This window comes from Centropristis striata, chromosome 14 (genome assembly GCF_030273125.1).
Source record: "Centropristis striata isolate RG_2023a ecotype Rhode Island chromosome 14, C.striata_1.0, whole genome shotgun sequence".
In the NCBI taxonomy this organism is placed as follows: Eukaryota; Metazoa; Chordata; class Actinopteri; order Perciformes; family Serranidae; genus Centropristis; species Centropristis striata.
This window is the reverse complement of record NC_081530.1, coordinates 35,692,967-35,719,087: the sequence shown is the minus strand read 5'-3', so window position 1 is coordinate 35,719,087 and position 26,121 is coordinate 35,692,967. Positions and strand designations below refer to the sequence as shown.

At 38.6% G+C, this 26,121-nt stretch overlaps 7 gene segments (V, D, J or C); 4 read left to right on the top strand and 3 right to left on the bottom strand.

Moving 5' to 3' along the window:
• The first annotated feature begins 1,693 nt into the window (after positions 1-1,693).
• Positions 1,694-4,608, top strand: LOC131985404 (Ig kappa chain V-III region MOPC 63-like). The segment is given in 4 exon segments: positions 1,694-1,893; positions 1,973-2,279; positions 3,064-3,104; positions 4,147-4,608. Coding segments are annotated over 4 exon segments (735 nt in total).
• Positions 4,609-7,935: 3,327 nt separating this feature from the next.
• LOC131985408 (Ig kappa chain V region Mem5-like) lies at positions 7,936-10,682 on the top strand. The segment is given in 4 exon segments: positions 7,936-7,988; positions 8,068-8,362; positions 9,548-9,585; positions 10,227-10,682. Coding segments are annotated over 4 exon segments (714 nt in total).
• Positions 10,683-12,062: 1,380 nt separating this feature from the next.
• On the bottom strand, positions 12,063-12,559 carry LOC131984440 (Ig kappa chain V region 3374-like). The segment is given in 2 exon segments: positions 12,063-12,400; positions 12,508-12,559. Coding segments are annotated over 2 exon segments (390 nt in total).
• A 1,777-nt stretch (positions 12,560-14,336) lies between these two features.
• On the top strand, positions 14,337-17,291 carry LOC131985405 (Ig kappa chain V-V region MOPC 21-like). The segment is given in 4 exon segments: positions 14,337-14,600; positions 14,680-14,986; positions 15,771-15,811; positions 16,828-17,291. Coding segments are annotated over 4 exon segments (729 nt in total).
• A 1,938-nt stretch (positions 17,292-19,229) lies between these two features.
• Positions 19,230-19,720, bottom strand: LOC131984439 (Ig kappa chain V region K-25-like). The segment is given in 2 exon segments: positions 19,230-19,561; positions 19,669-19,720. Coding segments are annotated over 2 exon segments (384 nt in total).
• Positions 19,721-20,991: 1,271 nt separating this feature from the next.
• LOC131984537 (immunoglobulin kappa variable 6D-21-like) lies at positions 20,992-21,681 on the top strand. The segment is given in 2 exon segments: positions 20,992-21,255; positions 21,335-21,681. Coding segments are annotated over 2 exon segments (360 nt in total).
• Positions 21,682-22,320: 639 nt separating this feature from the next.
• Positions 22,321-22,983, bottom strand: LOC131984538 (Ig kappa-b4 chain C region-like). The segment is given in 1 exon segment: positions 22,321-22,983. A coding segment is annotated over 1 exon segment (258 nt).
• Positions 22,984-26,121: the final 3,138 nt, after the last annotated feature.

The window sequence follows — 26,121 nt, the reverse complement described above, 5'->3', positions numbered from 1 at the left end:
GATCTTCATCATTTCATCACTACTGAAGCTCTGAAAGGACATTTCTCTAAAAATCCATTTCATTTCAATTTAATTGATATAACCTGGAGGAAAATATCAGTTTTACAACAATAACTGCAACGAATGAAGAAGATATTTGTGTTGAAATGATGCAGGAGCTCAGCCGGCTGGAGTGAGTGATGCAGACACTGCAGACGATGCAGACGCTGCAGACGATGCAGATGCTGCAGACAATCAGATGCTGCAGATGATTAAGATGATGCAGATGCTGCAGACGATGCAGACGCTGCAGATGATCAGACCATCAGACGCTGCAGATGATACAGACGATGCAGACGCTGCAGACCATTAGATGCTACAGATGATGCAGATGCTGCAGACAATGCAGACGTTACAGACCATCAGACGATGCAGACGCTGCAGACGATGCAGACGCTGCAGACGATGCAGACGCTGCAGACGCTGCAGATGCTGGAGACGATGCAGACGCTGCAGACAATGCAGACGCTGCAGACAATGCAGACGCTGCAGACGCTGCAGACGCTGCAGACACATTTAGGAAATTGGAAGTTTCTCTGCAGCTGCAGCGAGCGTCGTTTCACTTCCTCCTTTGAGCTTCGAGAGCGAAACAGCAGAGACGATTCACTGAACCATGGAAACAGTTTCGGCACAGAACAGACACGTGGTTTCTCTCACTTCACTTCTGACTAAAGTCAGACTCTATTAATATTCAAATGAATTAGTAAATAAATAGGCCTGAAGTATAATTAATTTTTTTTTAAGTATAGAAATACAATTAATGTGGATTCTCTTTAAGTTTTCAGTGGTCGAGCAGAAAAAATAAAATCCATCAAGATTAAAATTAAGATATAAAATATCAAATATATAATGCATTATAAATAATTAATTAAAAATATACATTTAATGTGGTTATGCATAGAAAATAAAATCCATCAATAATAAAATCAAGAAATTTAATTAAAAATAAAAATAAAGAAGGCCACATTTTAATTTAAAAAAAAAAGTATATATATATACATATAGTATAGTATAGTAGTATAGTAGTATAATAGTATAGTATAGTATATAGTATATATATATATATTTAAGTATATAAATATATATATATATATATATATATATATATATATATATATAACTGACAGTGCAAAAGATACACTTTATGTGGTTTATCTCACTTTTGGTGCTAATTCATAGACAGTACAATCCACTAATAATAATAAAAATAGGTAAATAAATAAATGAACCACCTGTTAATGAAACATAGAATAATTAAATAAATATAAAAATAAAGGAGAATAAATAAATAATACATTAATGTGGATTCTCTTGTATGACTTCTGACAGAAGCTTTCAGTGGTTCAGCAGAGGAAATAAAATCCATCAATCATGTAATAAATAAATAAAAATTAAACAAATAATACAATAAAATAGACCAGAAAATATACAGTAAAATAAAATGAAATAAAATAATTAAATGTAGTTTCTCTTGAAGTTTTCGGTTGTTAACAAAGGGAAATAAATATATTGTAATATAATAATGAATAAGTAAAATTGCAAAAACTAAACAAATTCCACAGGTTAATACAAATTAAATATATTAACAGATATAATGAATAAAAAATGATAAAAATAATAATTCGCAGCATGTTTTTATTTCTATCTGAGTGTCTTGTGGTCTCAGCGTGGAGCTGCAGCAGTGAGCAGGAAACAGCTGCAGCTCTCTGACTCTGTGTGTTTGCATACATGTGTCCTCCTCTCTGCTTCCAGCCATAAGAGGCTGCTGTCCATCAGTGGCTGTCCAGGCCTTTCACACACACATGATGATGTCACTGACTCTGCTGCTGGCCACCCTGGGGCTCCTTGTTCAGGGTGAGACTCTCTGCAGCATTTACCTTCTTCCATCTCTTCTCCACCTTAAACATCTTTCTCCTCTTTCTCATCTTTTCAGCCTCATCAGGAGAAATCCTCCTGACTCAGTCTCCTGGATCTCAGTCTGCTGTTCCAGGACAGACTGTCTCCATCAGCTGTAAAGTCAGTTCAAGTGTTAGTGGCTACCTCCACTGGTACCTTCAGAAACCTGGAGAAGCTCCTAAACTCCTGATTTATTTAGCTTCAACCCATCAGTCTGGAGTTTCAGCTCGTTTCAGTGGAAGTGGATCTGACCCTGACTACACTCTGACCATCAGTGGAGCTCAGGCTGAAGATTCAGGAGTTTACTACTGTCAGAATGGTTGGAGCTACCCGTTCACACAGTGAAAAAGCGTCGTACAAAAACCTCCCTCAGCTGCAGAGGAACTGATCTGAATCAACAGCTGCACACAAACTAAAAATGTTTCAAAAGACACAAATGTAGTCACGAATAATTCACTTTGAACATCTTACTGATCAATAAGTTGCTTTTAACTCAAAAAGTTCAACATTTAAGTCTTTTATTGGATTCAAACAATCAACTCCACGTCACAAACAAACCTGTGAAAAATGATTTCAATTCTTCATTTATGAAAACACATGAACACTAAAACTGTAAATATTGTTTATTCACAGAGTTTGTGAATCAGTGATGTTTTATTATGAACTTGTTTCATTAGTTTCAGTCTGAATCAGTTTGTAAACAGTTTATGGGTTTAAATCTGCACATCATTTTATTTCACTCTATGATGACGATATTCTGATGATTATTCCAGATGTGTGAAATACTTTTCAGACGTCAGAAGTTTTATTTATATGATGATGTTTGTTCATGTCTTTAGTGACAACAAAGACATTTATTGTTGTTTCTGTCAGCTCAGTTTATCTGTGATTTCATACACTCACTGACACCTAAAAATAAAGTTCACATACATTTATAATAATAAATATTATTATTTATTCTCTCCAGCTCCCTGGGCCAGCTGGGGATTTAGATTTCATATTGATTTCCTTTAATATTGACATGATGTGAAGAGTGTTTGTGTAGAGTTTGTTGTGTTCAGAGTCAGAGAGCCGTGTCTCTCTACAGTGAGAGGTTTTTGTACGGCGGCTCAATGAGTTTGTATCACTGTGGTACACGTTCGGTGGAGGAACCAGACTGGATGTTGGAAGTAAGTCAAATATCTTACATTTGTAATATTTTATCAGTCATCTTTCTTTCTGTTTTTATATTTCACGGTGCAGGAAAAAAATAGTAGCTTTAACATTTTTATTGATGAGTTTTTGACAAAGATTTTGCACTCAGAGACAAAGTTGACTTCAGCAACACAACTTCAAAAACTCATTGTAGTGAAAATAACATTTTAAATCACAGGATAAATCAATATTTCTAACTTCAGAGGTAAAGTTGGATCTTTAGGGTTTTTATTTTTAGTTCAGTCAGTCAAAGTCAGAGAGCCGTGTCTCTCTACAGTGAGAGGTTTTTGTACAGCGGCTCAATGAGTTTGTATCACTGTGGTGGACTTTTGGTGGAGGAACCAGACTGGATGTTGGAAGTAAGTCAAATGTTTCTTTAAAAAAGTTTCTGCAGAGATTATTATTATAATAATAATTTAAATGAATAATACAAGTTCATTTAAATTGTGTTTTTTGATGTTTAGTTTTCCACCACAATAGTCAGTGTTGTTATGTTCAATTATCTTCATGAATTAACACTGAACAAAGATAAAGATTGGAGATACATTTTTTTCATAATCTTTATATTGTGTCATGTGTTGTTGAAGCTTTTTCAGTCATTCAATCATTTGAACACTTTACTAAATGATGACTGAAATCCACACAAGAAACATTTTGGTGTTGTAAGTTTATTTTCTGTATTTATTTAAGTTAAATTCAAGAACTTATATAATGTGTAGTTCAGGTTTTGCATGCTGTTGATAAGAGTTTAAAAATGTTGCCTGCTTCTTTTATTTCCAGTGTAGTTTGATGTATTTCAGCTCTTTCTGTACGATGATTCTCTCTGTGCTGATATGCATGAGAGGCTTCTTAAAGGGAAGTGAAACAATGTGTGAGTGAGTGAAGCAGAGAAACCATCTGACAGAAACTCCTCAAAGGAGAAGATCAACTCTCACACAGGAAAGGTGTCCAAGTGTCTGCTGGTTGATTGACAGCTGTGTGGTCCCGCCCTCCTCTAATCTGATTGGTGTCTCCTAGGTGATGCCCGTCCCACCCTGACGGTGCTGCCCCCCTCCAGGGAGCAGCTGCAGCAGGGGACGGCCACGCTCATGTGCCTGGCCAACAAGGGCTTCCCCTCAGACTGGAGTCTGTCCTGGAAGGTGGACGGCAGCAGCAGCAGCAGCAGCAGCAGCTGGGAGCAGAGCAGCAGCCCCGGGGTGCTGGAGAAGGACGGCCACTACAGCTGGAGCAGCAGCCTGAGGCTCTCTGCAGACCAGTGGAGGAAGGTGGGCTCTGTGACCTGTGAGGCCACCCAGGGCTCCCAGACTCCGCTCTCAGAGACTCTGAGGAGAGACCAGTGTTCCCAGTCCTGATCTGACTCACTGCTTTTACTCTGCTACTGCTCTCAGTCTGCTCTCTGTAACTCTCTTTATCTCACACCTTCTTGCATTTGTTGATGCTTTCAACATTTTAAAACAATAAAGATTTTATTATGTGTATTATGACAGTGTCTTTTGACTTCTTTTCTTTGACTTATACTGTATAAGATATTACAGTCCAGTCCAAAACTGTAATGTCCAGAGTGCTTTTTAGATTTTTTAAAATAGCTATTCTCAAGTTGTTGTTTCCATTTTTATGTAAATGAATTAATCTTGTAAAAAACTGAGAACATTTCAATATAGAATCCCAAAGATCCCTGCTCAAATTAATTCATGACCTTAAAGATGTGATGTTCAGTTTGTTGATAGATGTTACTGATTAATTATTCTGAAGAGCTGTCCTAAAAAAATCTAAATTATAGAAATGTTCACAAAATTCGAAATAAAAAGCAGCGTATCATCTGCATAAAGTAATATCAAATTAATCAAAGACGAGATTTTAAAACAAAAAAAAATAAACTTTTGTCATTTTAAAGTTTATTAAAATGTATTTATTTAATTCTTTGATAACTCTGAGACCCTGAGAGACCAGTGTTCCCAGTCCTGAGCCTAACCCTCATCAATAAACCACTACTGTCTAACTTTGATACATTATTTGTTCACATTGAGTAAAACCTCTCAGTGTGTTTCTAAAACAAAAGTAGCTTCAAAATGTACAACCTAATTAGTATTGTGATATTATTTTTAGAGCTGTCAAAGTTGTCTTGATAATAACACGTTAACGCAAATTCCTTTTAACGGAGATGATTTCTTTAACACATGCTCTGTGAGTATGAGCCCCGTAATCTGTAGTTACTGTTGGTGTGAATGAGTTACCATGGAGACGTCCAGTCTCAGATACCAGAGAGAGACTCCTCCACCTCACCCCTCACATTACCTCACGGTACATGCACACTTTATTTATTGTTTGTTTTAATATATTTGTTGTATCAGCCTGTTTTGACCCCACCAAGTAGAAGAGAATGTTTCTGTGAGCCTTTATTATCCCCATGTGAGGTTAGACAGTTACACTGTGTCACATTATTCACTTTAAGTCTGAAGGATCTTATTTAACTGACCAACCTTTCGTACAATGTGCCTGTTGTTGTGATGATGAGGTCAATCATTTAGTGTTGAGCTCTTTAGTTAACCTTGACACATGTTAAGTTGGACACTACATGCTGTTAGTGTTACTGAGTCATGTTACATTCATCTCTTGTTTCTTTTTGGGCCTCAGTTTGACATGTTTTGCTTTCAGCATATTTATTGAGCATGCGGTACCTTTCAGGATATATGAATATATCAGGTTTTTGTACGACGCTTTTTCACTGTTTGAACACACGCTTACTGTTGATATAGTGATAACTCTGACATTAGTAAACTGCTACATCTTCAGCCTGAACTCCACTGATGGTCAGAGTGAAGTCAGAGTTTGATCCACTGCCTGTCAAACGACCTGGAGTCCCTGACTGAAGAGTGCTAGCACGGTAAATAAGCAGTTTAGGAGTTTCTCCATCTCTCTGTTGGTACCAGCTTAAACAGTAAGCACTGTTGCAACCCGGAACCGTCTGACTGGTCGTACAGCTGATGGAGACGGAGCCTCCCGGAGCAGACCTCACTGCTCCAGACTGAGTCACTGTGACCTGTCCTCTGGACTCTGAGGACACAGAGACAGAAACATAAAGCAGCGTCATGGTTTTGTGGGCTTCATTTCAGAGGGACGGATGTTGATAGAGGAGAGGAGTTTGATTCTCTGGACTTTACCTGTGAAGCAGCAGCAGAGGAGAGTCCAGATGAGGACGCAGATCAAAGTCATGTTTTTGATGAGGAGGATTTCTGTGGCTTCTGTTGTCATGAAGGACAGCTGTCAGTCATCCAGTGTTCAACTCTCAGGACTATAAAGTCTCCCAGAGCACTGGAGCATGGTGCTGCTGATGCAAAGTGGCTCTCTATGGAAATGCTCTGACTGACTCCAACAGGGACCTGGATTACTCTGATAAACTGATTGATCCATTGATAATCAGCATCATCAGAGTGTTGTTTAAAGATGTTAAAATACAGTTTTTATTTGGTTTTACTTCTTGAAAAACTTGGTACCAAAATGTCCGATTCAGGGTCCCAAGAGCTGGTTGGAACAACTAAAAAAGTCTGTTATTACCTGTTAGATATAGGTATTGATCACAGTCACTTGTTATTTCATTTGCTCTCATCTATTATTTGTATACCTCATTGGCTGCCAGGCACAGTTCCTGACAAATACAGTCAGGGAAATAACAGAACAGGCCCTTGTTATCTTTTGTCCGTCTTATTTTATACTGTAAGGTTCATGCGTATTTAGTTCTCTTGTGATTGGCTTGCTCGCCTTTAATGTTATTCCTTTGTTTTTGCCAGAACATTTTCAGGAATTTGGGGAATAACTTGTTTCATTTTCATGCGTCATCAAATTCAGCAGGAGCCAACAGAGCTCATGACTCTGGAAGACAGCACTGAGCAGTCTGCAGCCACACCCAGCAAAGGACTGCTGGACCACACAGAACCAACTCTTCAACCTGTTCTATGCCTTTCTTCACAATCCTTCACATTCATGGACTGGTAACGTACTGGACAGACATTAACATAGCAACAAGGAAAAGGCTCAGCACAAGATTTAACTGAATCGATGGTTTCGTTTAATGTGTCTATTTAAGTGTTATTGTTGTGATATTTGTGGAGCCACAAAACTTGAAGTTGAGTGTTAGTGTTGCTTTGCACAGACACAATGTTGTGTATGCAAACACACACACACACACACACACACACATGCACACACATATTAAAATTAAGATTCAGGTTTGCACACACTCTGAAACAGTTAGCAGTGAATGTGTCCTCTGCATGTAATCCATCCTTTGCACACCAGTCAACTCCATGTTAGGTCTCTGTACTTCTTAGATTGTGTGTTTTGTTTTGCTTTACTTAGCTTTTTTAAGAATAAACAGTTTTTTGGAATAAACACGCCGTTTATTTAATGTTTTACATGTGTTAGTGATGCCAACCTCTTCTATGGAAAGAAACTCCAAATTCGTCAAACATTGCTGAATGTTAATATTGTAATTTGGTTATGATTAAGTCAATCATTAACATCAGTATAAATATTATTAGTTATTACTGATTACAATTAATTATTTCTGATAATTAATAATAATTCTGATTTAAATACACTTTGAACCATGAAACCCTCACAGGTGGTGCTCAGGTTGGAGGCATATGAAAAGCCCAACATTAGTGACGTCAGCGTGGAGCTGCAGCAGTGAGCAGGAAACAGCTGCAGCTCTCTGACTCTGTGTGTTTGCATACATGTGTCCTCCTCTCTGCTTCCAGCCATAAGAGGCTGCTGTCCATCAGTGGCTGTCCAGGCCTTTCACACACACATGATGATGTCACTGACTCTGCTGCTGGCCACCCTGGGGCTCCTTGTTCAGGGTGAGACTCTCTGCAGCATTTACCTTCTTCCATCTCTTCTCCACCTTAAACATCTTTCTCCTCTTTCTCATCTTTTCAGCCTCATCAGGAGAAATCCTCCTGACTCAGTCTCCTGGATCTCAGTCTGCTGTTCCAGGACAGACTGTCTCCATCAGCTGTGAAGCCAGTTCGAGTGTTAGTGGCTACCTCTCCTGGTACCTTCAGAAACCTGGAGAAGCTCCTAAACTCCTGATATATTACGATTCAACCCGTCAGTCTGGAGTTTCAGATCGTTTCAGTGGAGGTGGATCTGGTACTGACTACACTCTGACCATCAGTGGAGTTCAGGCTGAAGATTCAGGAGTTTACTACTGTCAGCAGGGTGCGAGCTACCCGTTCACACAGTGAAAAAGCGTCGTACAAAAACCTCCCTCAGCTGCAGAGGAACTGATCTGAATCAACAGCTGCACACAAACTAAAAGTGTTTCTAAAGACACAAATGTAGTCACTAATAATTCACTTTGAACATCTTACTGATCAATAAGTTGTATTTAACTCAAAAAGTTCAACATTTAAGTCTTTTATTGGATTTGAAACAATCAACTTCACGTCAGAAACAAACCTGTGAAGAAAGATTTCAATTCTCCATTTATGAAAACACATGAACACTAAAACTGTAAATATTGTTTATTCACAGAGTTTGTGAGTCAGTGATGTTTTAATTGCAAACAAGTTTAATTAGTTTCAGTCTGAAGCAGTTTGTAAACAGTTTGTGGGTTTAAATCAGCACATCATTTTATTTCACTCTATGCTGACGACATTCTGATTATTATTCCAGATGTGTGAAATACTTTTCAGACGTCAGAAGTTTTATTTATATGATGATGTTTGTTCATGTCTTTAGTGACAACAAAGACATTTATTGTTGTTTCTTTCAGCTCAGTTTATCTTTGATTTCAAACACTTTCTTACACCAAAAAATAAAGTTCACATACATTTAAAATAAATATTATTAATATATATTCTCTCCAGCTCCCTGGACCAGCTGGGGATTTATATTTCATATTGATTTACTTTATTATTGACATGATGTGAAGAGTGTTTGTGTAGAGTTTGTTGTGTTCAGAGTCAGAGAGCCGTGTCTCTCTACAGTGAGAGGTTTTTGTACGGCGGCTCAATGAGTTTGTATCACTGTGGTACACGTTCGGTGGAGGAACCAGACTGGATGTTGGAAGTAAGTCAAATATCTTACATTTGTAATATTTTATCAGTCATCTTTCTTTCTGTTTTTATATTTCACGGTGCAGGAAAAAATAGTAGCTTTACAACTTTTTATTGATGATTTTTATTTCAAGATTTTGTACTCAGAGACAAAGTTGACTTCAGTAACATAACTTCAAAAACTCATTGTAGTGAAAATAACATTTTAAATCACGGGATAAAACACTATTTCTTACTTCAGAGGTAAAGTTGGATCTTTAGGGTTTTTATTTTTAGTTCAGTCAGACAAAGTCAGAGAGCCGTGTCTCTCTACAGTGAGAGGTTTTTGTACGGCGGCTCAATGAGTTTGTATCACTGTGGTGGACTTTTGGTGGAGGAACCAGACTGGATGTTGGAAGTAAGTCAAATGTTTCTTTAAAAAAGTTTCTGCACAAATGATTATTGTAATATTGTATAATTCGTTTAAATTGTGTTTTCTGATGTTTAGTTTTCCTCCAAAATATTAACTGTTGTTATGGGGAAATAACTTCATGGAGTGACGTTGAACAAAGTGGAGATAAACACTGGAGATATTCTTTTAATAATCTTTACATTGTGTCATGTGTTGTTGCAGCTTTTTCAGTCATTAAATCATTTCAACAGTTTATTAAATAATGACAGAATTCCACACGAACATTAAGGTGTTGTAAGTTTATTTTCTGTATTTTTTAACGTTAAATTTGAGAACTTATTTAATGTGTAGTTCAGGTTTTGCATGCTGTTGATAAGAGTTTAAAAATGTTGCCTGCTTGTTTTATTTCCAGTGTAGTTTGATGTATTTCAGCTCTTTCTCTATGATGATTCTCTCTGTGCTGATATGCATGAGAGGCTTCTTAAAGGGAAGTGAAACAATGTGAGTGAGTGAAGCAGAGAAACCATCTGACAGAAACTCCTTAAAGGAGAAGATCAACTCTCACACAGGAAAGGTGTCCAAGTGTCTGCTGGTTGACTAACAGCTGTGTGGTCCCGCCCTCCTCTAATCTGATTGGTGTCTCCTAGGTGATGCCCCTCCCACCCTGACGGTGCTGCCCCCCTCCAGTGAGCAGCTGCAGCAGGGGACGGCCACGCTCATGTGCCTGGCCAACAAGGGCTTCCCCTCAGACTGGAGTCTGTCCTGGAAGGTGGACGGCAGCAGCAGCAGCAGCAGCTGGGAGCAGAGCAGCAGCCCCGGGGTGCTGGAGAAGGACGGCCACTACAGCTGGAGCAGCACCCTGAGGCTCTCTGCAGACCAGTGGAGGAAGGTGGGCTCTGTGACCTGTGAGGCCACCCAGGGCTCCCAGACTCCGCTCTCAGAGACTCTGAGGAGAGACCAGTGTTCCCAGTCCTGATCTGACTCACTGCTTTTACTCTGCTACTGCTCTCAGTCTGCACTCTGTAACTCTCTCTATCTCACACCTTCTTGCATTTGTTGATGCTTTCAACATTTTAAAACAATAAAGATTTTATTATGTGTATTATGAAAGTGTCTTTTGACTTCTTTTCTTTGACATATACTGTATAAGATATTACAGTCCAGTCCAAAACTGTAATGTCCAGAGTACTTTTTAGATTTTTTTAAATAGCTATTCTCAAGTTGTTGTTTCCATTTTTACGTAAATTAATTAATCTAGTTAAAAACTGTGAGACCATTTCAATATAGAATCCCAAAGATCCCTGCTCAAACTATTTCATGATGTTTAAGATGTGATGTTCAGTTTGTTGTTAGATGTTACTGATTAATTATTCTGAAGAGCTGTCCTAAAAAAATCTAAATTATAGAAATGTTCACAAAATTGGAAATAAAAAGCAGCTTATCATCTGCATAAAGTAATATCAAATTAATCAAAGATGAGATTTTAAACCAAAAAAAGAGAGACTTTTGTCATTTTAAAGTTTATTAAAATGTATTTATTTAATTCTTTGATAACTCTGAGACCCTGAGAGACCAGTGTTCCCAGTCCTGAGCCTAACCCTCATCAATAAACCACTACTGTCTCACTTTGATACATTATTTGTTCACATTGAGTAAAACCTCTCAGTGTGTTTCTAAAACAAAAGTAGCTTCAAAATGTACAACCTAATTAGTATTGTGATATTATTTTTAGTTCTGTCAAAGTTATCTTGATAATAACACATTAACACAAATTCCTTTTAACGGAGATGATTTCTTTAATACATGTTCTGTGAGTATGAGCCCCGTAATCTGTAGTTACTGTAGGTGTGAATGAGTTACCATGGAGACGTCCAGTCTCAGATACCAGAGAGAGACTCCTCCCCCTCGCCCCTCACACTACCTCACGGTACATGCACACTTTATTTATTGTTTGTTTTAATATATTTGTTGTATCAGCCTGTTTTGATCCCATCAAGTAGAAGAGAATGTTTGTGTGAGCCTTTATTATCCCCATGTGAGGTTAGACAGTTACACTGTGTCACATTATTCACTTTAAGTCTGAAGGATCTTATTTAACCGACCAACCTTTTATACAATGTGCCTGTTGTTGTGATGATGAGGTCAATCATTTAGTGTTGAGCTCTTTAGTTAACCTTGACACATGTTAAGTTGGACACTACATGCTGTTAGTGTTACTGAGTCATGTTACATTCATCTCTTGTTTCTTTTTGGGCCTCAGTTTGACATGTTTTGCTTTCAGCATATTTATTGAGCATGCGGTACCTTTCAGGATATATGAATATATTTGTGTGTATTTATGAAAGGTTAAAAGTCAGTCAATTGTGTGTGTGTACAGTGTGTGTGTCCAGTGAAGTGTGTCAGTCTCTGCAGTAGCTTCCAGCTGCAGCAGTCAGTTCAGTTTCTGTTCTGCTGACTGAGGGAGGTTTTTGTACAACGCTTTTTCACTGTGTGAACACATCCTGACTGTTGATAGAGTGATAACTCTGACAGTAGTAAACTGCTGCATCTTCAGCCTGAACTCCACTGATGGTCAGAGTGAAGTCAGTCTTTGATCCACTGCCTGAAAAACGACCTGGAGTCCCTGATTGTCGCTCATTAACCCTGTAAATCAGCAGTTTAGGAGTTTCTCCATCTTTCTGTTGGTACCAATGCAATAGATCTTTACGACTGCTTGATCCTACTGTCACCGCTAAATTGAGCCTACAGCTGATGGAGACGGAGCCTCCCGGAGCAGAGCTCACTGCTCCAGACTGAGTCACTGTGACCTGTCCTCTGGACTCTGAGGACACAGAGACAGAAACATAAAGCAGCGTCATGGTTTTGTGGGCTTCATTTCAGAGGGACGGATGTTGATAGAGGAGAGGAGTTTGATTCTCTGGACTTTACCTGTGAAGCAGCAGCAGAGGAGAGTCCAGATGAGGACGCAGATCAAAGTCATGTTTTTGATGAGGAGGATTTCTGTGGCTTCTGTTGTCATGAAGGACAGCTGTCAGTCATCCAGTGTTCAACTCTCAGGACTATAAAGTCTCCCAGAGCACTGGAGCATGGTGCTGCTGATGCAAAGTGGCTCTCTATGGAAACGCCCTGACTGCTTTTTTTTTAGTTTTATTAAATATCTTTTTATAAAGTTACGTCTACAAATGTCTCATATGTATTTTGAATTTGATAATCAGGTGTTCATTGTCATTTCGCACAAATTGAAAAACATATATGAAGCATTGTGATGAAAACAATCCCTCAGGTTATAAAACGAAACGATAATAATAATCTTCCCGCTCTAAAACTCTGATGTCATTACTGGTTAATGAACCTTTGTACAGTCAGTGTTGTACTGAAATCAGTCTAGTCTGGGTTCACAGCAGGAAGATGAGGGTTAAACCTGTAAAGGTCTCAGGTTCGTAGATTGGAAGCCCAAGAGCAAACACACAGCGGAGAAAAAAGTCTGGTCTCAATGCAGCTTTTTATTTAAGTCACAGGTAAAGTTCAGCAGCTGGACTCAGACTGACTCAGCTCTCACAGGATCCCAGTCAGAATGAACCTTGATTTCTGTAATAATTCACAATTTGATCCGCTACAGAAGTTGGACTTACACACAACCAAGTTCTAATGAATAGTTACCTATAACATGGATGGGCCAAAAGCTGTTGTAGTATATATTATGCCATACATGGTAGGGCATATGTGGTATAGGAGTTTTGCTTCTGTAAGAGGGGCTCACCCTGACCCTTGGGGCCTCACCCTGACCCTTGGGGCCTCACCCTGACCCTTGGGGCCTCACCCTGACCCTTGGGGCCTCACCCTGAACCTTGGTCAGAACAGAGTCTCCAGTCTGTTTGGGGGCTCTGGGGACAGGTGCATATCTGACAGAAGAAGGGTTGGAATGTGGACCTAAATAAGGTTAAAAAGTAAATTTAGTGTGGGTCTGTGCCCTTAAATACCCTCACACATAAAAATTGCAGAGAGAACAAGGGCTACATTGGACGCGGGACACCTTTCATTCAGCAGTCTCGAAATTGACAAAGTTCTCCTCCGCTGTACCAAGGCAGTGTATTTTGATGATTGATAATAAAGAAAACTAAAGGGAACTTAAACTTGGTCTTAAATCCATTTTTCTCACTCAGAGAGGTAATAAATTTATATGACACTGTCCAAGTCTCTTCAGGGTTGTGATACACAATGTGTGTGTGTGTGTCGCATGTCCATGATTAACAAAGCCTGAACAAGATAACTTGTGTGGGAACATACTGCGCTGTCTCAGGCCTGTGAGAAAGAAATTATAAAATCACTAGTGAAGTGGAAAGTTACAAGTTACTCTGCACAGCATCATAATTATTCAAACATAACAGTACTGCAAGCTTTGTGCGTATTTAGTTCTCTTGTGATTGGCTTGCTCGTCTTTAATGTGTGTGGATAAGTTAACACACACACACACACACAGTATACTTCTTTGATTGTGTGTTTTGTTTTGCTTTACTTAGCTTTTTAAGGATGAATACTTTTTGGAATACACACGCTGTTTATTTAATGTTTTACATGTGTGAGTGATTCCAACCTTTTCTATGGAAAAAAAACTCCAAATTCTTCAACCTTTACTGAATATTAATATTGTAATTTGGTGATAATTAAGTCAATTATTAACATCAGTATAAATAAATCTGTTATTATTGATTACAATGATTTTTTTCTGGTAATTATTAATAATTCTGATCTAAATACACTTTGAACCATGAGACCCTCACAGGTGGTGTTCAGGTTGGAGGCATATGAAAAGCCCAACATTAGTGACGTCAGCGTGGAGCTGCAGCAGTGAGCAGGAAACAGCTGCAGCTCTCTGACTCTGTGTGTTTGCATACATGTGTCCTCCTCTCTGCTTCCAGCCATAAGAGGCTGCTGTCCATCAGTGGCTGTCCAGGCCTTTCACACACACATGATGATGTCACTGACTCTGCTGCTGGCCACCCTGGGGCTCCTTGTTCAGGGTGAGACTCTCTGCAGCATTTACCTTCTTCCATCTCTTCTCCACGTTAAACATCTTTCTCCTCTTTCTCATCGTTTCAGCCTCATCAGGAGAAATCCTCCTGACTCAGTCTCCTGGATCTCAGTCTGCTGTTCCAGGACAGACTGTCTCCATCAGCTGTAAAGTCAGTTCAAGTGTTGGTTACAACCTCCAGTGGTACCTTCAGAAACCTGGAGAAGCTCCTAAACTCCTGATTTATAGTGCTTCAGGCCGTCAGTCTGGAGTTTCAGATCGTTTCAGTGGCAGTGGATCTGATCCTGACTACACTCTGACCATCAGTGGAGTTCAGGCTGAAGATTCAGGAGTTTACTACTGTCAGCAGGACTACAACAAGCCGTTCACACAGTGAAAAAGCGTCGTACAAAAACCTCCCTCAGCTGCAGAGGAACTGATCTGAATCAACAGCTGCACTGAAACTAAAAGTGTTTCTAAAGACACAAATGTAGTCACTAATAATTCACTTTGAATATCTTACTGATAAATAAGTTGCATTTAAATCAAAAAGATCAATATTTTAGTATTTGATTTCATTTGAAACAATCAACTTCACGTCAGAAACAAACCCGTGAAGAATGATTTTATTTCTTCATTTATGAAAACACATGAAAACTAAAACTCTAAATATTTTTTATTGACAGAGTTTGTGAATCAGTGATTTTAATTGCAAACGTGTTTCATTAGTTTCAGTCTGAATCAGTTTGTAAACAGTTTGTGGGTTTAGATGTGCACATCATTTTATTTCACTCTATGCTGACAATAATCTGATAATTATTCCAGATGTGTGGAATACTTTTCAGACGTCAGAAGTTTTATTTATATGATGATGTTTGTTCATGTCTTTAGTGACAACAAAGACAGTTATTGTTGTTTCTGTCAGCTCAGTTTATCTGTGATTTCATACACTCACTGACACCTAAAAATAAAGTTCACATACATTTTTAATAATAAATATTATAATTTATTCTCTCCAACTCCTCAGGCCAGCTGGGGATTTATATTTCATATTGATTTCCTTTAATATTGACATGATGTGAAGAGTGTTTGTGTAGAGTTTGTTGTGTTCAGAGTCAGAGAGCCGTGTCTCTCTACAGTGAGAGGTTTTTGTACGGCGGCTCAATGAGTTTGTATCACTGTGGTACACGTTCGGTGGAGGAACCAGACTGGATGTTGGAAGTAAGTCTAATATCTTACATTTGTAATATTTCATCAGTCATCTTTCTTTCTGTTTTTATATTTCACGGTGCAGGAAAAAAATTATTGCTTTACCATTTACATTGATGAGTTTTTGACAAAGATTTTGCACTCAGAGACAAAGTTGACTTTAGCAACGTAACTTCAAAAACTCATTGTAGTGAAAATAACATTTTAAATCACAGGATAAAACACTATTTCTAACTTCAGAGGTAAAGTTGGATCTTTAGGGTTTTTATTTTTAGTTCAGTCAGTCAAAGTCAGAGAGCCGTGTCTCTCTACAGTGAGAGGTTTTTGTACGGCGGCTCAATGAGTTTGTATCACTGTGGTGGACTTTTGGTGGAGGAACCAGACTGGATGTTGGAAGTAAGTCAAATGTTTATTTAAAAAAAAGTTTCTGCACAAATGATTATTATCATATTGTATAATTCATTTAAATTGTGTTTTTTGATGTTTAGTTTTCCACCACAATTGTAAGTGTTGTTATGGGGAATTAACTTCATGAAGTAACATTGAACAAAGATTAAGATTGGAGAAACATTTTTATTGTAATCTTTATATTGTGTCATGTGTTGTTGCAGCTTTTTTTAGTCATGAAATCATTTGAACAGTTTATTAAATAGTGACTGAACATTTAGTTGCTGTCAGTTTATTTTCTGTATTTATTCATGTTGAATTTAAGAACTTATATAATGTGTAGTTCAGCTTTTGCATGCTGTTGATGAGAGTTTAAAAATGTTGCCTTATTCTTTTATTTCCAGTGTAGTTTGATGTATTTCAGCTCTTTCTCTATGATGATTCTCTCTGTGCTGATATGCATGAGAGGCTTCTTAAAGGGAAGTGAAACAATGTGTGAGTGAGTGAAGCAGAGAAACCATCTGACAGAAACTCCTTAAAGGAGAAGATCAACTCTCACACAGGAAAGGTGTCCAAGTGTCTGCTGGTTGATTGACAGCTGTGTGGTCCCGCCCTCCTCTAATCTGATTGGTGTCTCCTAGGTGATGCCCCTCCCACCCTGACGGTGCTGCCCCCCTCCAGGGAGCAGCTGCAGCAGGGGACGGCCACGCTCATGTGCCTGGCCAACAAGGGCTTCCCCTCAGACTGGAGTCTGTCCTGGAAGGTGGACGGCAGCAGCAGCAGCAGCAGCTGGGAGCAGAGCAGCAGCCCCGGGGTGCTGGAGAAGGACGGCCACTACAGCTGGAGCAGCACCCTGAGGCTCTCTGCAGACCAGTGGAGGAAGGTGGGCTCTGTGACCTGTGAGGCCACCCAGGGCTCCCAGACTCCGCTCTCAGAGACTCTGAGGAGAGACCAGTGTTCCCAGTCCTGATCTGACTCACTGCTTTTACTCTGCTACTGCTCTCAGTCTGCTCTCTGTAACTCTCTCTATCTCACACCTTCTTGCTTGTGTTGATGTTTTCAACATTTTAAAAACAATAAATATTGGATCATGTGTATTATAAAAGTATTGTGACTTCCTTTGTTTGACCTATAGAATTTATTAGGAACATTCATCAGATTAACAAACAAAAATGGTTACAGTAACAATCCAGAGGAATTTTTTGTGTTTTTAAGAGGTTTTCTTACGTTGTTGTTCTATTTTATGTACAATGTTTTGTCTATTCAAGTAGTTCTTACCCTTGAATATTTGATGTTTAATGTGTTAAATATGATGAAGATCTGAAATATAAAATATAAATAATACTAGAAAGTATTCACAACATTAGAAATAAAAAGAAGCGTATCATCTGCATAAAGTCTTACATCATGAATCAAATTTAGGATTTTAATCAAACAAGCAAGTACATTTACTTGTCCTCAGCGTTTTAAATGTCTTACTCTTAGAGACTCTGAGGAGAGACCAGTGTTCCCAGTCCTGATCTGACTCACTGCTTTTACTCTGCTACTGCTCTCAGTCTGCACTCTGTAACTCTCTCTGTCTCACATGTTCTTGCATTTGTTGATGCTTTCAACATTTTAAAACAATAAAGATTTTATTATGTGTATTATGAAAGTGTCTTTTGACTTCTTTTCTTTGACATATACTGTATAACATATTACAGTCCAGTCCAAAACTGTAATGTCCAGAGTACTTTTTAGATTTTTTTTTAAATAGCTATTCTCAAGTTGTTGTTTCCATTTTTATGTAAATTAATTAATCTAGTTAAAAACTGTGAGACCATTTCAATAGAGAATCCCAAAGATCCCTGCTCAAACTAATTCATGACCTTAAAGATGTGATGTTCAGTTTGTTGATAGATGTTACTGATTAATTATTCTGAAGATCTGTCCTAAAAAAATCGAAATCATAGAAATGTTCACAAAATTGGAAATAAAAAGCAGAGTATCATCTACATAAAGTAATATAAAATGAATCAAAGTCAAGATTTTAAAACAAAAAAAATAAACTTTTCTCATTTTAAAGTTTATTAAAATGTATTTATTTAATTCTTTGATAACTCTGAGACCCTGAGAGACCAGTGTTCCCAGTCCTGAGCCTAACCCTCATCAATAAACCACTACTGTCTAACTTTGATACATTATTTGTTCACATTGAGTAAAACCTCTCAGTGTGTTTCTAAAACAAAAGTAGCTTCAAAACATACAACCTAATTACTATTGTGATATTATTTTTAGAGCTGTCAAAGTTACCTCGATAATGACACGTTAACGCAAATTCATTTTAACTGAGATGATTTCTTTAACACATGCTCTGTGAGTATGAGCCCCGTAATCTGTAGTTACTGCAGGTGTGAATGAGTTACCATGGAGACGTCCAGTCTCAGATACCAGAGAGAGACTCCTCCCCCTCACCGCTCGCATAACCTCACGGTACATGCACACTTTATTTATTGTTTGTTTTAATATATTTGTTGTATCAGCCTGTTTTGATCCCACCAAGTAGAAGAGAATGTTTCTGTGAGCCTTTATTATCCCCATGTGAGGTAAGACAGTTACACTGTGTCACATTATTCACTTTAAGTCTGAAGGATCTTATTTAACTGACCAACCTTTTGTACAATCTGACTGTTGTTGTGATGATGAGGTCAATCATTTAGTGCTGAGCTCTTTAGTTAACCTTGACACATGTTAAGTTGGACACTACATGCTGTTAGTGTTTCTGAGTCATGTTACATTCATCTCTTGTTTCTTTTTGGGCCTCAGTTTGACATGTTTTGCTTTCAGCATATTTATTGAGCATGCGTTACCTTTCAGGAAATATGAATATATTTGTGTGTATTTATAAAAGGTTAAAAGTCAGTCAATTGTGTGTGTGTGTGTGTGTGTGTGTGTGTGTGTGTGTGTTCAGTGAAGTGTGTCAGTCTCTGCAGTAGCTTCCAGCTGCAGCAGTCAGTTCAGTTTCTGTTCTGCTGACTGAGGGAGGTTTTTGTACAACGCTTTTTCACTGTGTGAACACACTCTGACTGTTTATAGAGTGATAACTCTGACAGTAGTAAACTGCTGCATCTTCAGCCTGAACTCCACTGATGGTCAGAGTGAAGTCAGAGTTTGATCCACTGCCCGTAAAACGACCTGGAGTCCCTGACTGACGAGTGCTAGCACGGTAAATAAACAGTTTAGGAGTTTCTCCATCTCTCTGTTGGTACCAGGCTAAATAGTAGTAGGTGCCCCCAAAATAAACATCCTGACTGGTCGTACAGCTGATGGAGACGGAGCCTCCTGGAGCAGACCTCACTGCTCCAGACTGAGTCACTGTGACCTGTCCTCTGGACTCTGAGGACACAGAGACAGAAACATAAAGCAGCGTCATGGTTTTGTGGGCTTCATTTCAGAGGGACGGATGTTGATAGAGGAGAGGAGTTTGATTCTCTGGACTTTACCTGTGAAGCAGCAGCAGAGGAGAGTCCAGATGAGGACGCAGATCAAAGTCATGTTTTTGATGAGGAGGATTTCTGTGGCTTCTGTTGTCATGAAGGACAGCTGTCAGTCATCCAGTGTTCAACTCTCAGGACTATAAAGTCTCCCAGAGCACTGGAGCATGGTGCTGCTGATGCAAAGTGGCTCTCTATGGAAACGCCCTGACTGCTTTTTTTTTGTTTTATTAAATATCTTTTCATAAAGTTACATCAACAAATGTCTCATATGTATTTTGAATTTGATAATCAGGTGTTCATTGTCATTTCGCACAAATTGAAAAACATATATGAAGCATTGTGATGAAAACAATCCCTCAGGTTATAAAACGAAACGATAATAATAATCTTCCCGCTCTAAAACTCTGATGTCATTACTGGTTAATGAACCTTTGTACAGTCAGTGTTGTACTGAAATCAGTCTAGTCTGGGTTCACAGCAGGAAGATGAGGGTTAAACCTGTAAAGGTCTCAGGTTCGTAGATTGGAAGCCCAAGAGCAAACACACAGCGGAGAAAAAAGTCTGGTCTCAATGCAGCTTTTTATTTATGTATATTTATTCATTCAGAAGTCTCGAAATTGACAAAGTTCTCCTCCGCTGTACCAAGGCAGTGTATTTTGATGATTGATAATAAAGAAAACTAAAGGGAACTTAAACTTGGTCTTAAATCCATTTTTCTCACTCAGAGAGGTAGTAAATTTATATGACACTGTCCAAGTCTCTTCAGGGTTGTGATACACAATGTGTGTGTGTGTTGTTCTTACAGCCGCATGTCCATGATTAACAAAGCCTGAACAAGATAACTTGTGTGGGAACATACTGCGCTGTCTCAGGCCTGTGAGAAAGAGATTATAAAATCACTAGTGAAGTGGAAAGTTACAAGTTACTCTGCACAGCATCATAATTATTCAAACATAACAGTACTGCAAGCTTTGTGCGTATTTAGTTCTCTTGTGATTGGCTTGCTCGTCTTTAATGTGTGTGGATAAGTTAACACACACACACACACACAGTATACTTCTTTGATTGTGTGTTTTGTTTTGCTTTACTTAGCTTTTTAAGGATGAATACTTTTTGGAATACACACGCTGTTTATTTAATGTTTTACATGTGTGAGTGATTCCAACCTCTTCTATGGAAAAAAAACTCCAAATTCTTCAACCTTTACTGAATATTAATATTGTAATTTGGTGATAATTAAGTCAATTATTAACATCAGTATAAATAAATCTGTTATTATTGATTACAATGATTTTTTTCTGGTAATTATTAATAATTCTGATCTAAATACACTTTGAACCATGAGACCCTCACAGGTGGTGTTCAGGTTGGAGGCATATGAAAAGCCCAACATTAGTGACGTCAGCGTGGAGCTGCAGCAGTGAGCAGGAAACAGCTGCAGCTCTCTGACTCTGTGTGTTTGCATACATGTGTCCTCCTCTCTGCTTCCAGCCATAAGAGGCTGCTGTCCATCAGTGGCTGTCCAGGCCTTTCACACACACATGATGATGTCACTGACTCTGCTGCTGGCCACCCTGGGGCTCCTTGTTCAGGGTGAGACTCTCTGCAGCATTTACCTTCTTCCATCTCTTCTCCACCTTAAACATCTTTCTCCTCTTTCTCATCTTTTCAGCCTCATCAGGAGAAATCCTCCTGACTCAGTCTCCTGGATCTCAGTCTGCTGTTCCAGAACAGACTGTCTCCATGATATGTAAAGCTAGTTCAGCTGTTGATGATGACCTCCACTGGTACCTTCAGAAACCTGGAGAAGCTCCTAAACTCCTGATTCATAATGCTGTAACCCGTCAGTCTGGAGTTTCAGATCGTTTCAGTGGAAGTGGATATGATATTGACTTCACTCTGACCATCAGTGGAGTTCAGGCTGAAGATTCAGGAGTTTACTACTGTCAGCATGATGAGGAGCTCCCGTTCACACAGTGAAAAAGCGTCGTACAAAAACCTCCCTCAGCTGCAGAGGAACTGATCTGAATCAACAGCTGCAGTGAAACAAAAAGTGTTTCTAAAGACACAAATGTAGTCACTAATAATTCACTTTGAACATCTGACTGATCAATAAGTTGCATTTAACTAAAAAGTTCAACATTTAAGTCTTTTATTGGATTTGAAACAATTAACTTCACATCAGAAACAAACCCGGGGAAAATGATTTCAATTCTTCATTTATGAAAACACATGAACACTAAAACTGTAAATATTGTTTATTCACAGAGTTTGTGACTCTGTGAAGTTTTAATTTCAAACTTGTTTCATAGTTTCAGTCTGAAGCAGTTTGTAAACAGTTTGTGGGTTTAAATCTGCACATTATTTTGTTTCACTCTATGCTGACGATATTCTGATTATTATTCCAGATGTGTGAAATACTTTTCAGACTTCAGAAGTTTTATTGATGTGATGATGTTTGTTCATGTCTTTAGTGACAACAAAGACATTTATTGTTGTTGCTCCTGATATATAACACGTGAAAGAAAGGAATTCAAAAGACTGGTCACTTTTATCATATACGATGGAATTTTTTATTGTTGAAAAATGTTAAAACTTTCAACACAAGCAAGAACAAGTTAATGTTGAAACATCATGAGAGAACCAGAGAAAGAGTGCAGACTGAGAGCAGTAGCAGAGTAAAAGCAGTCAGTCAGATCAGGACTGGGAACACTGGTCTCTCCTCAGAGTCTCTGAGAGCGGAGTCTGGGAGCCCTGGGTGGCCTCACAGGTCACAGAGCCCACCTTCCTCCACTGGTCTGCAGAGAGCCTCAGGGTGCTGCTCCAGCTGTAGTGGCCGTCCTTCTCCAGCACCCCGGGGCTGCTGCTCTGCTCCCAGCTGCTGCTGCTGCTGCTGCCGTCCACCTTCCAGGACAGACTCCAGTCTGAGGGGAAGCCCTTGTTGGCCAGGCACATGAGCGTGGCCGTCCCCTGCTGCAGCTGCTCCCTGGAGGGGGGCAGCACCGTCAGGGTGGGACGGGCATCACCTAGGAGACACCAATCAGATTAGAGGAGGGCGGGACCACACAGCTGTCAATCAACCAGCAGACACTTGGACACCTTTCCTGTGTGAGAGTTGATCTTCTCCTTTAAGGAGTTTCTGTCAGATGGTTTCTCTGCTTCACTCACTCACACATTGTTTCACTTCCCTTTAAGAAGCCTCTCATGCATATCAGCACAGAGAGAATCATCGTACAGAAAGAGCTGAAATACATCAAACTACACTGGAAATAAAACAAGCAGGAAACATTTTTAAACTCTTATCAACAGCATGCAAAACCTGAACTACATATAATTTAAAATGTTAAATTTAACATCAATAAATATAGGAAATAAACTGATAAGAACAAAATGTTCTTGTGTGGATTTCAGACATGATGCAGTAAACTGTTCAAATGATTTCAAGACTAAAAGCTGCAACAACACATGACAGAATATAATGATTGAAAAAAAATGTATCTCCAATCTTTATCTTTGTTCAATTTTACTTCATGTAGTTAATTCACCATAACGACATTTATTATTGTGATGGAAAACTAAACATCAAAAAACACAATTTAAATGATTCATACAATATTGTAATAATGATTTTAACAGGAACTTTTTTAAAGAAACATTTGACCACCAAAAGTCCACCACAGTGATAAAAACTCATTGAGCCGCCGTACAAAAACCTCTCACTGTAGAGAGACACGGCTCTCTGACTTTGTCTGACTGAACTAAAAATAAAGAGCCTAAGGATGCAACATTACCTCTGCAGTTAGAAATAATGATTCATTCTGTGATTTAAAATGTTATTTTCATTAAAATTAGTTTTTGAAGTTATGTAGCTGAAGTCAACTTTGTCTCTGAGTGCAAAATCTTTGTCAAAATATTATCAATGAAAATGGTAAAGCTACTATTTTTTCCTTGACTGTAAAATATAAAAACAGAAAGAAAGACAGTCATAAAATATTACAAATATAAGAGATTTGACTTACATCCAAATTCCAGTCTGGTTCCTCCACCGAACGTGTACCACAGTGATACAAACTCATTGAGCCGCCGTACAAAAACCTCTCACTGTAGAGAGACACGGCTTTCTGACTTTGACACAAACAAACTCACCAAGAAAAGTCTTGGTTAGAAGATTTTACAGTTAACATGAAAACTGATTTCTAAAATTAAGACATGCCTCAGATTTCCAATTGCACATTTTTTTCAAATACAGTAAATTTATTTGAAAATTACAGACAATGAATGAGGTTAGATTGGCTTCATTGGAATGTGTCTTTGTCTTCCCCAGCTATACACAATGCCTTTCACACAGAACACCTTAAAAACAGACAATACACAGTATATTATATGTACAATTTTACAAATCCGCAGGTAGCAGCCAATGAGGTATACAAATAATACATAAGAGCAGATAAAAAAACAAGTGTCTGATGCAGTCATCCTGTGATCAACACGTATATTTAACAGGTAATAACAGACTTTTATAGTTGTTCCGGTCGGCTCTTAGGACCCTGAATCAAACATTTTGATACCAAGTTTTTCACAATGTAAAACCAAACAAAAAAAACATTTTTACATCCTTAAACAACACTCTGATGATGCTGATGATCAATGGATCAATCAGTTTATCAGAGTAACCAGGTCCCTCTTGGTGTCAGTCAGAGCCACTTTGCATCAGCAGCACCATGCTCCAGTGCTCTGGGAGACTTTATAGTCCTGAGAGTTGAACACTGGATGACTGACAGCTGTCCTTCATGACAACAGAAGCCACAGAAATCCTCCTCATCAAAAACATGACTTTGATCTGCGTCCTCATCTGGACTCTCCTCTGCTGCTGCTTCACAGGTAAAGTCCAGAGAATCAAACTCCTCTCCTCTATCAACATCCGTCCCTCTGAAATGAAGCCCACAAAACCATGACGCTGCTTTATGTTTCTGTCTCTGTGTCCTCAGAGTCCAGAGGACAGGTCACAGTGACTCAGTCTGGAGCAGTGAGCTCTGCTCAAGGAGGCTCCATCTCCATCAGCTGCACGCTTGATTTAGTGGTGGGAACATTAAAAAGTAGTGGTAAAGAACTTTTATCTTGGTACCAACAAAGAGATGGAGAAGCTCCTAAACTGCTAATTAGCTACGTCAGTGAGAGGATTTCTGGGATTCCAGGTCGTTTTTCAGGCAATGGAACAAAGGCTGACTTCACTCTGACCATCAGTGGACTTCAGGCTGAAGATGCAGCAGTTTACTACTGTATGAGTGTTCATAACATCAACAATGAACTTGTGTTCACACAGTGAAAAAGCGTCGTACAAAAACCTCCCTCAGTCAGCAGAACAGAAACTGAAGCAGCTGTAAGCTACTGCAGAGACTGACACACTTCACTGAACACACATACAGTACACTCTGTATGCCGATGATGTCCTAATATATGTCACAAAATGCTCATCCAGTCTTTCTCTCAGTCGGATCAGAAGTCAGTGCTCTCAATCCCCTTTTGAATTCACATCAAGTATTTAGTTTGGATTTCACATTACACCAAGCTGAGTTTTGAAACATTAAAATCAAGTAATTCTCCTGTGTAATAGAAATGAAAGATCATATTTCCTTTTCTCTGACTCGATCTACAAAATTCTCCGTGTCTCTTTGTGCCAGATTAAATGTACTATATGTATCATGTATCATTGGTGTGTTCATTAGATTGTAAAAAACACATCCATGTATTTATTAATCTTTGGTGGATGCAAGGCCTTTCAAACGACCAATTGTACATACTTTTTTCAACCAAAACAAAATATAAACCTTTTTCAGACATTTAGAAACTCGCTAAATAAGCCTAAAAATGTCTACAACAAACTGAACATCACATCTTCAAGGGTATGAATCCGTTTGAGCAGAGATCTTTGGGATTCACCATTGAAATTGCCTCACAGGTTTTGCAAAGTTTAATTTATTTACATTAAAATTTTACAACAATTCAAGAATAACCACTAAAATGTACTCTGGACTTTACAGTTCCCGACAGTACTGTTATTTCTTATATATGTCAATGAAAGAAGTTAAAAGACACTTTCATGATAAACATAATTAAATCTTTATTGCTTCAAGATGGTGAAAGCATCAACACAAGCAAGAACATGTGAGAAAGAGAGAGTTACAGAGTGCAGAGTGATTGCCAACTGTACACTGCCTCACACGGGGCACCAATATGTTGGGATTTTAGGATGTCCCAAAATATGTGTATGGATACCTCTAAATGGGGCACCATTTATATTGGGAACGTAGGATTACAAATGAATGATAAATGATCTTGGGTAAAAATCCAAATTTAATGACACATTAACTTATGATCTTCAAAAGTATAAATTTGTTAAATCTGATAGCTTTGTGATTTACCATTGATATGGCTGCACCATGTCTACAGTCTTAAAAC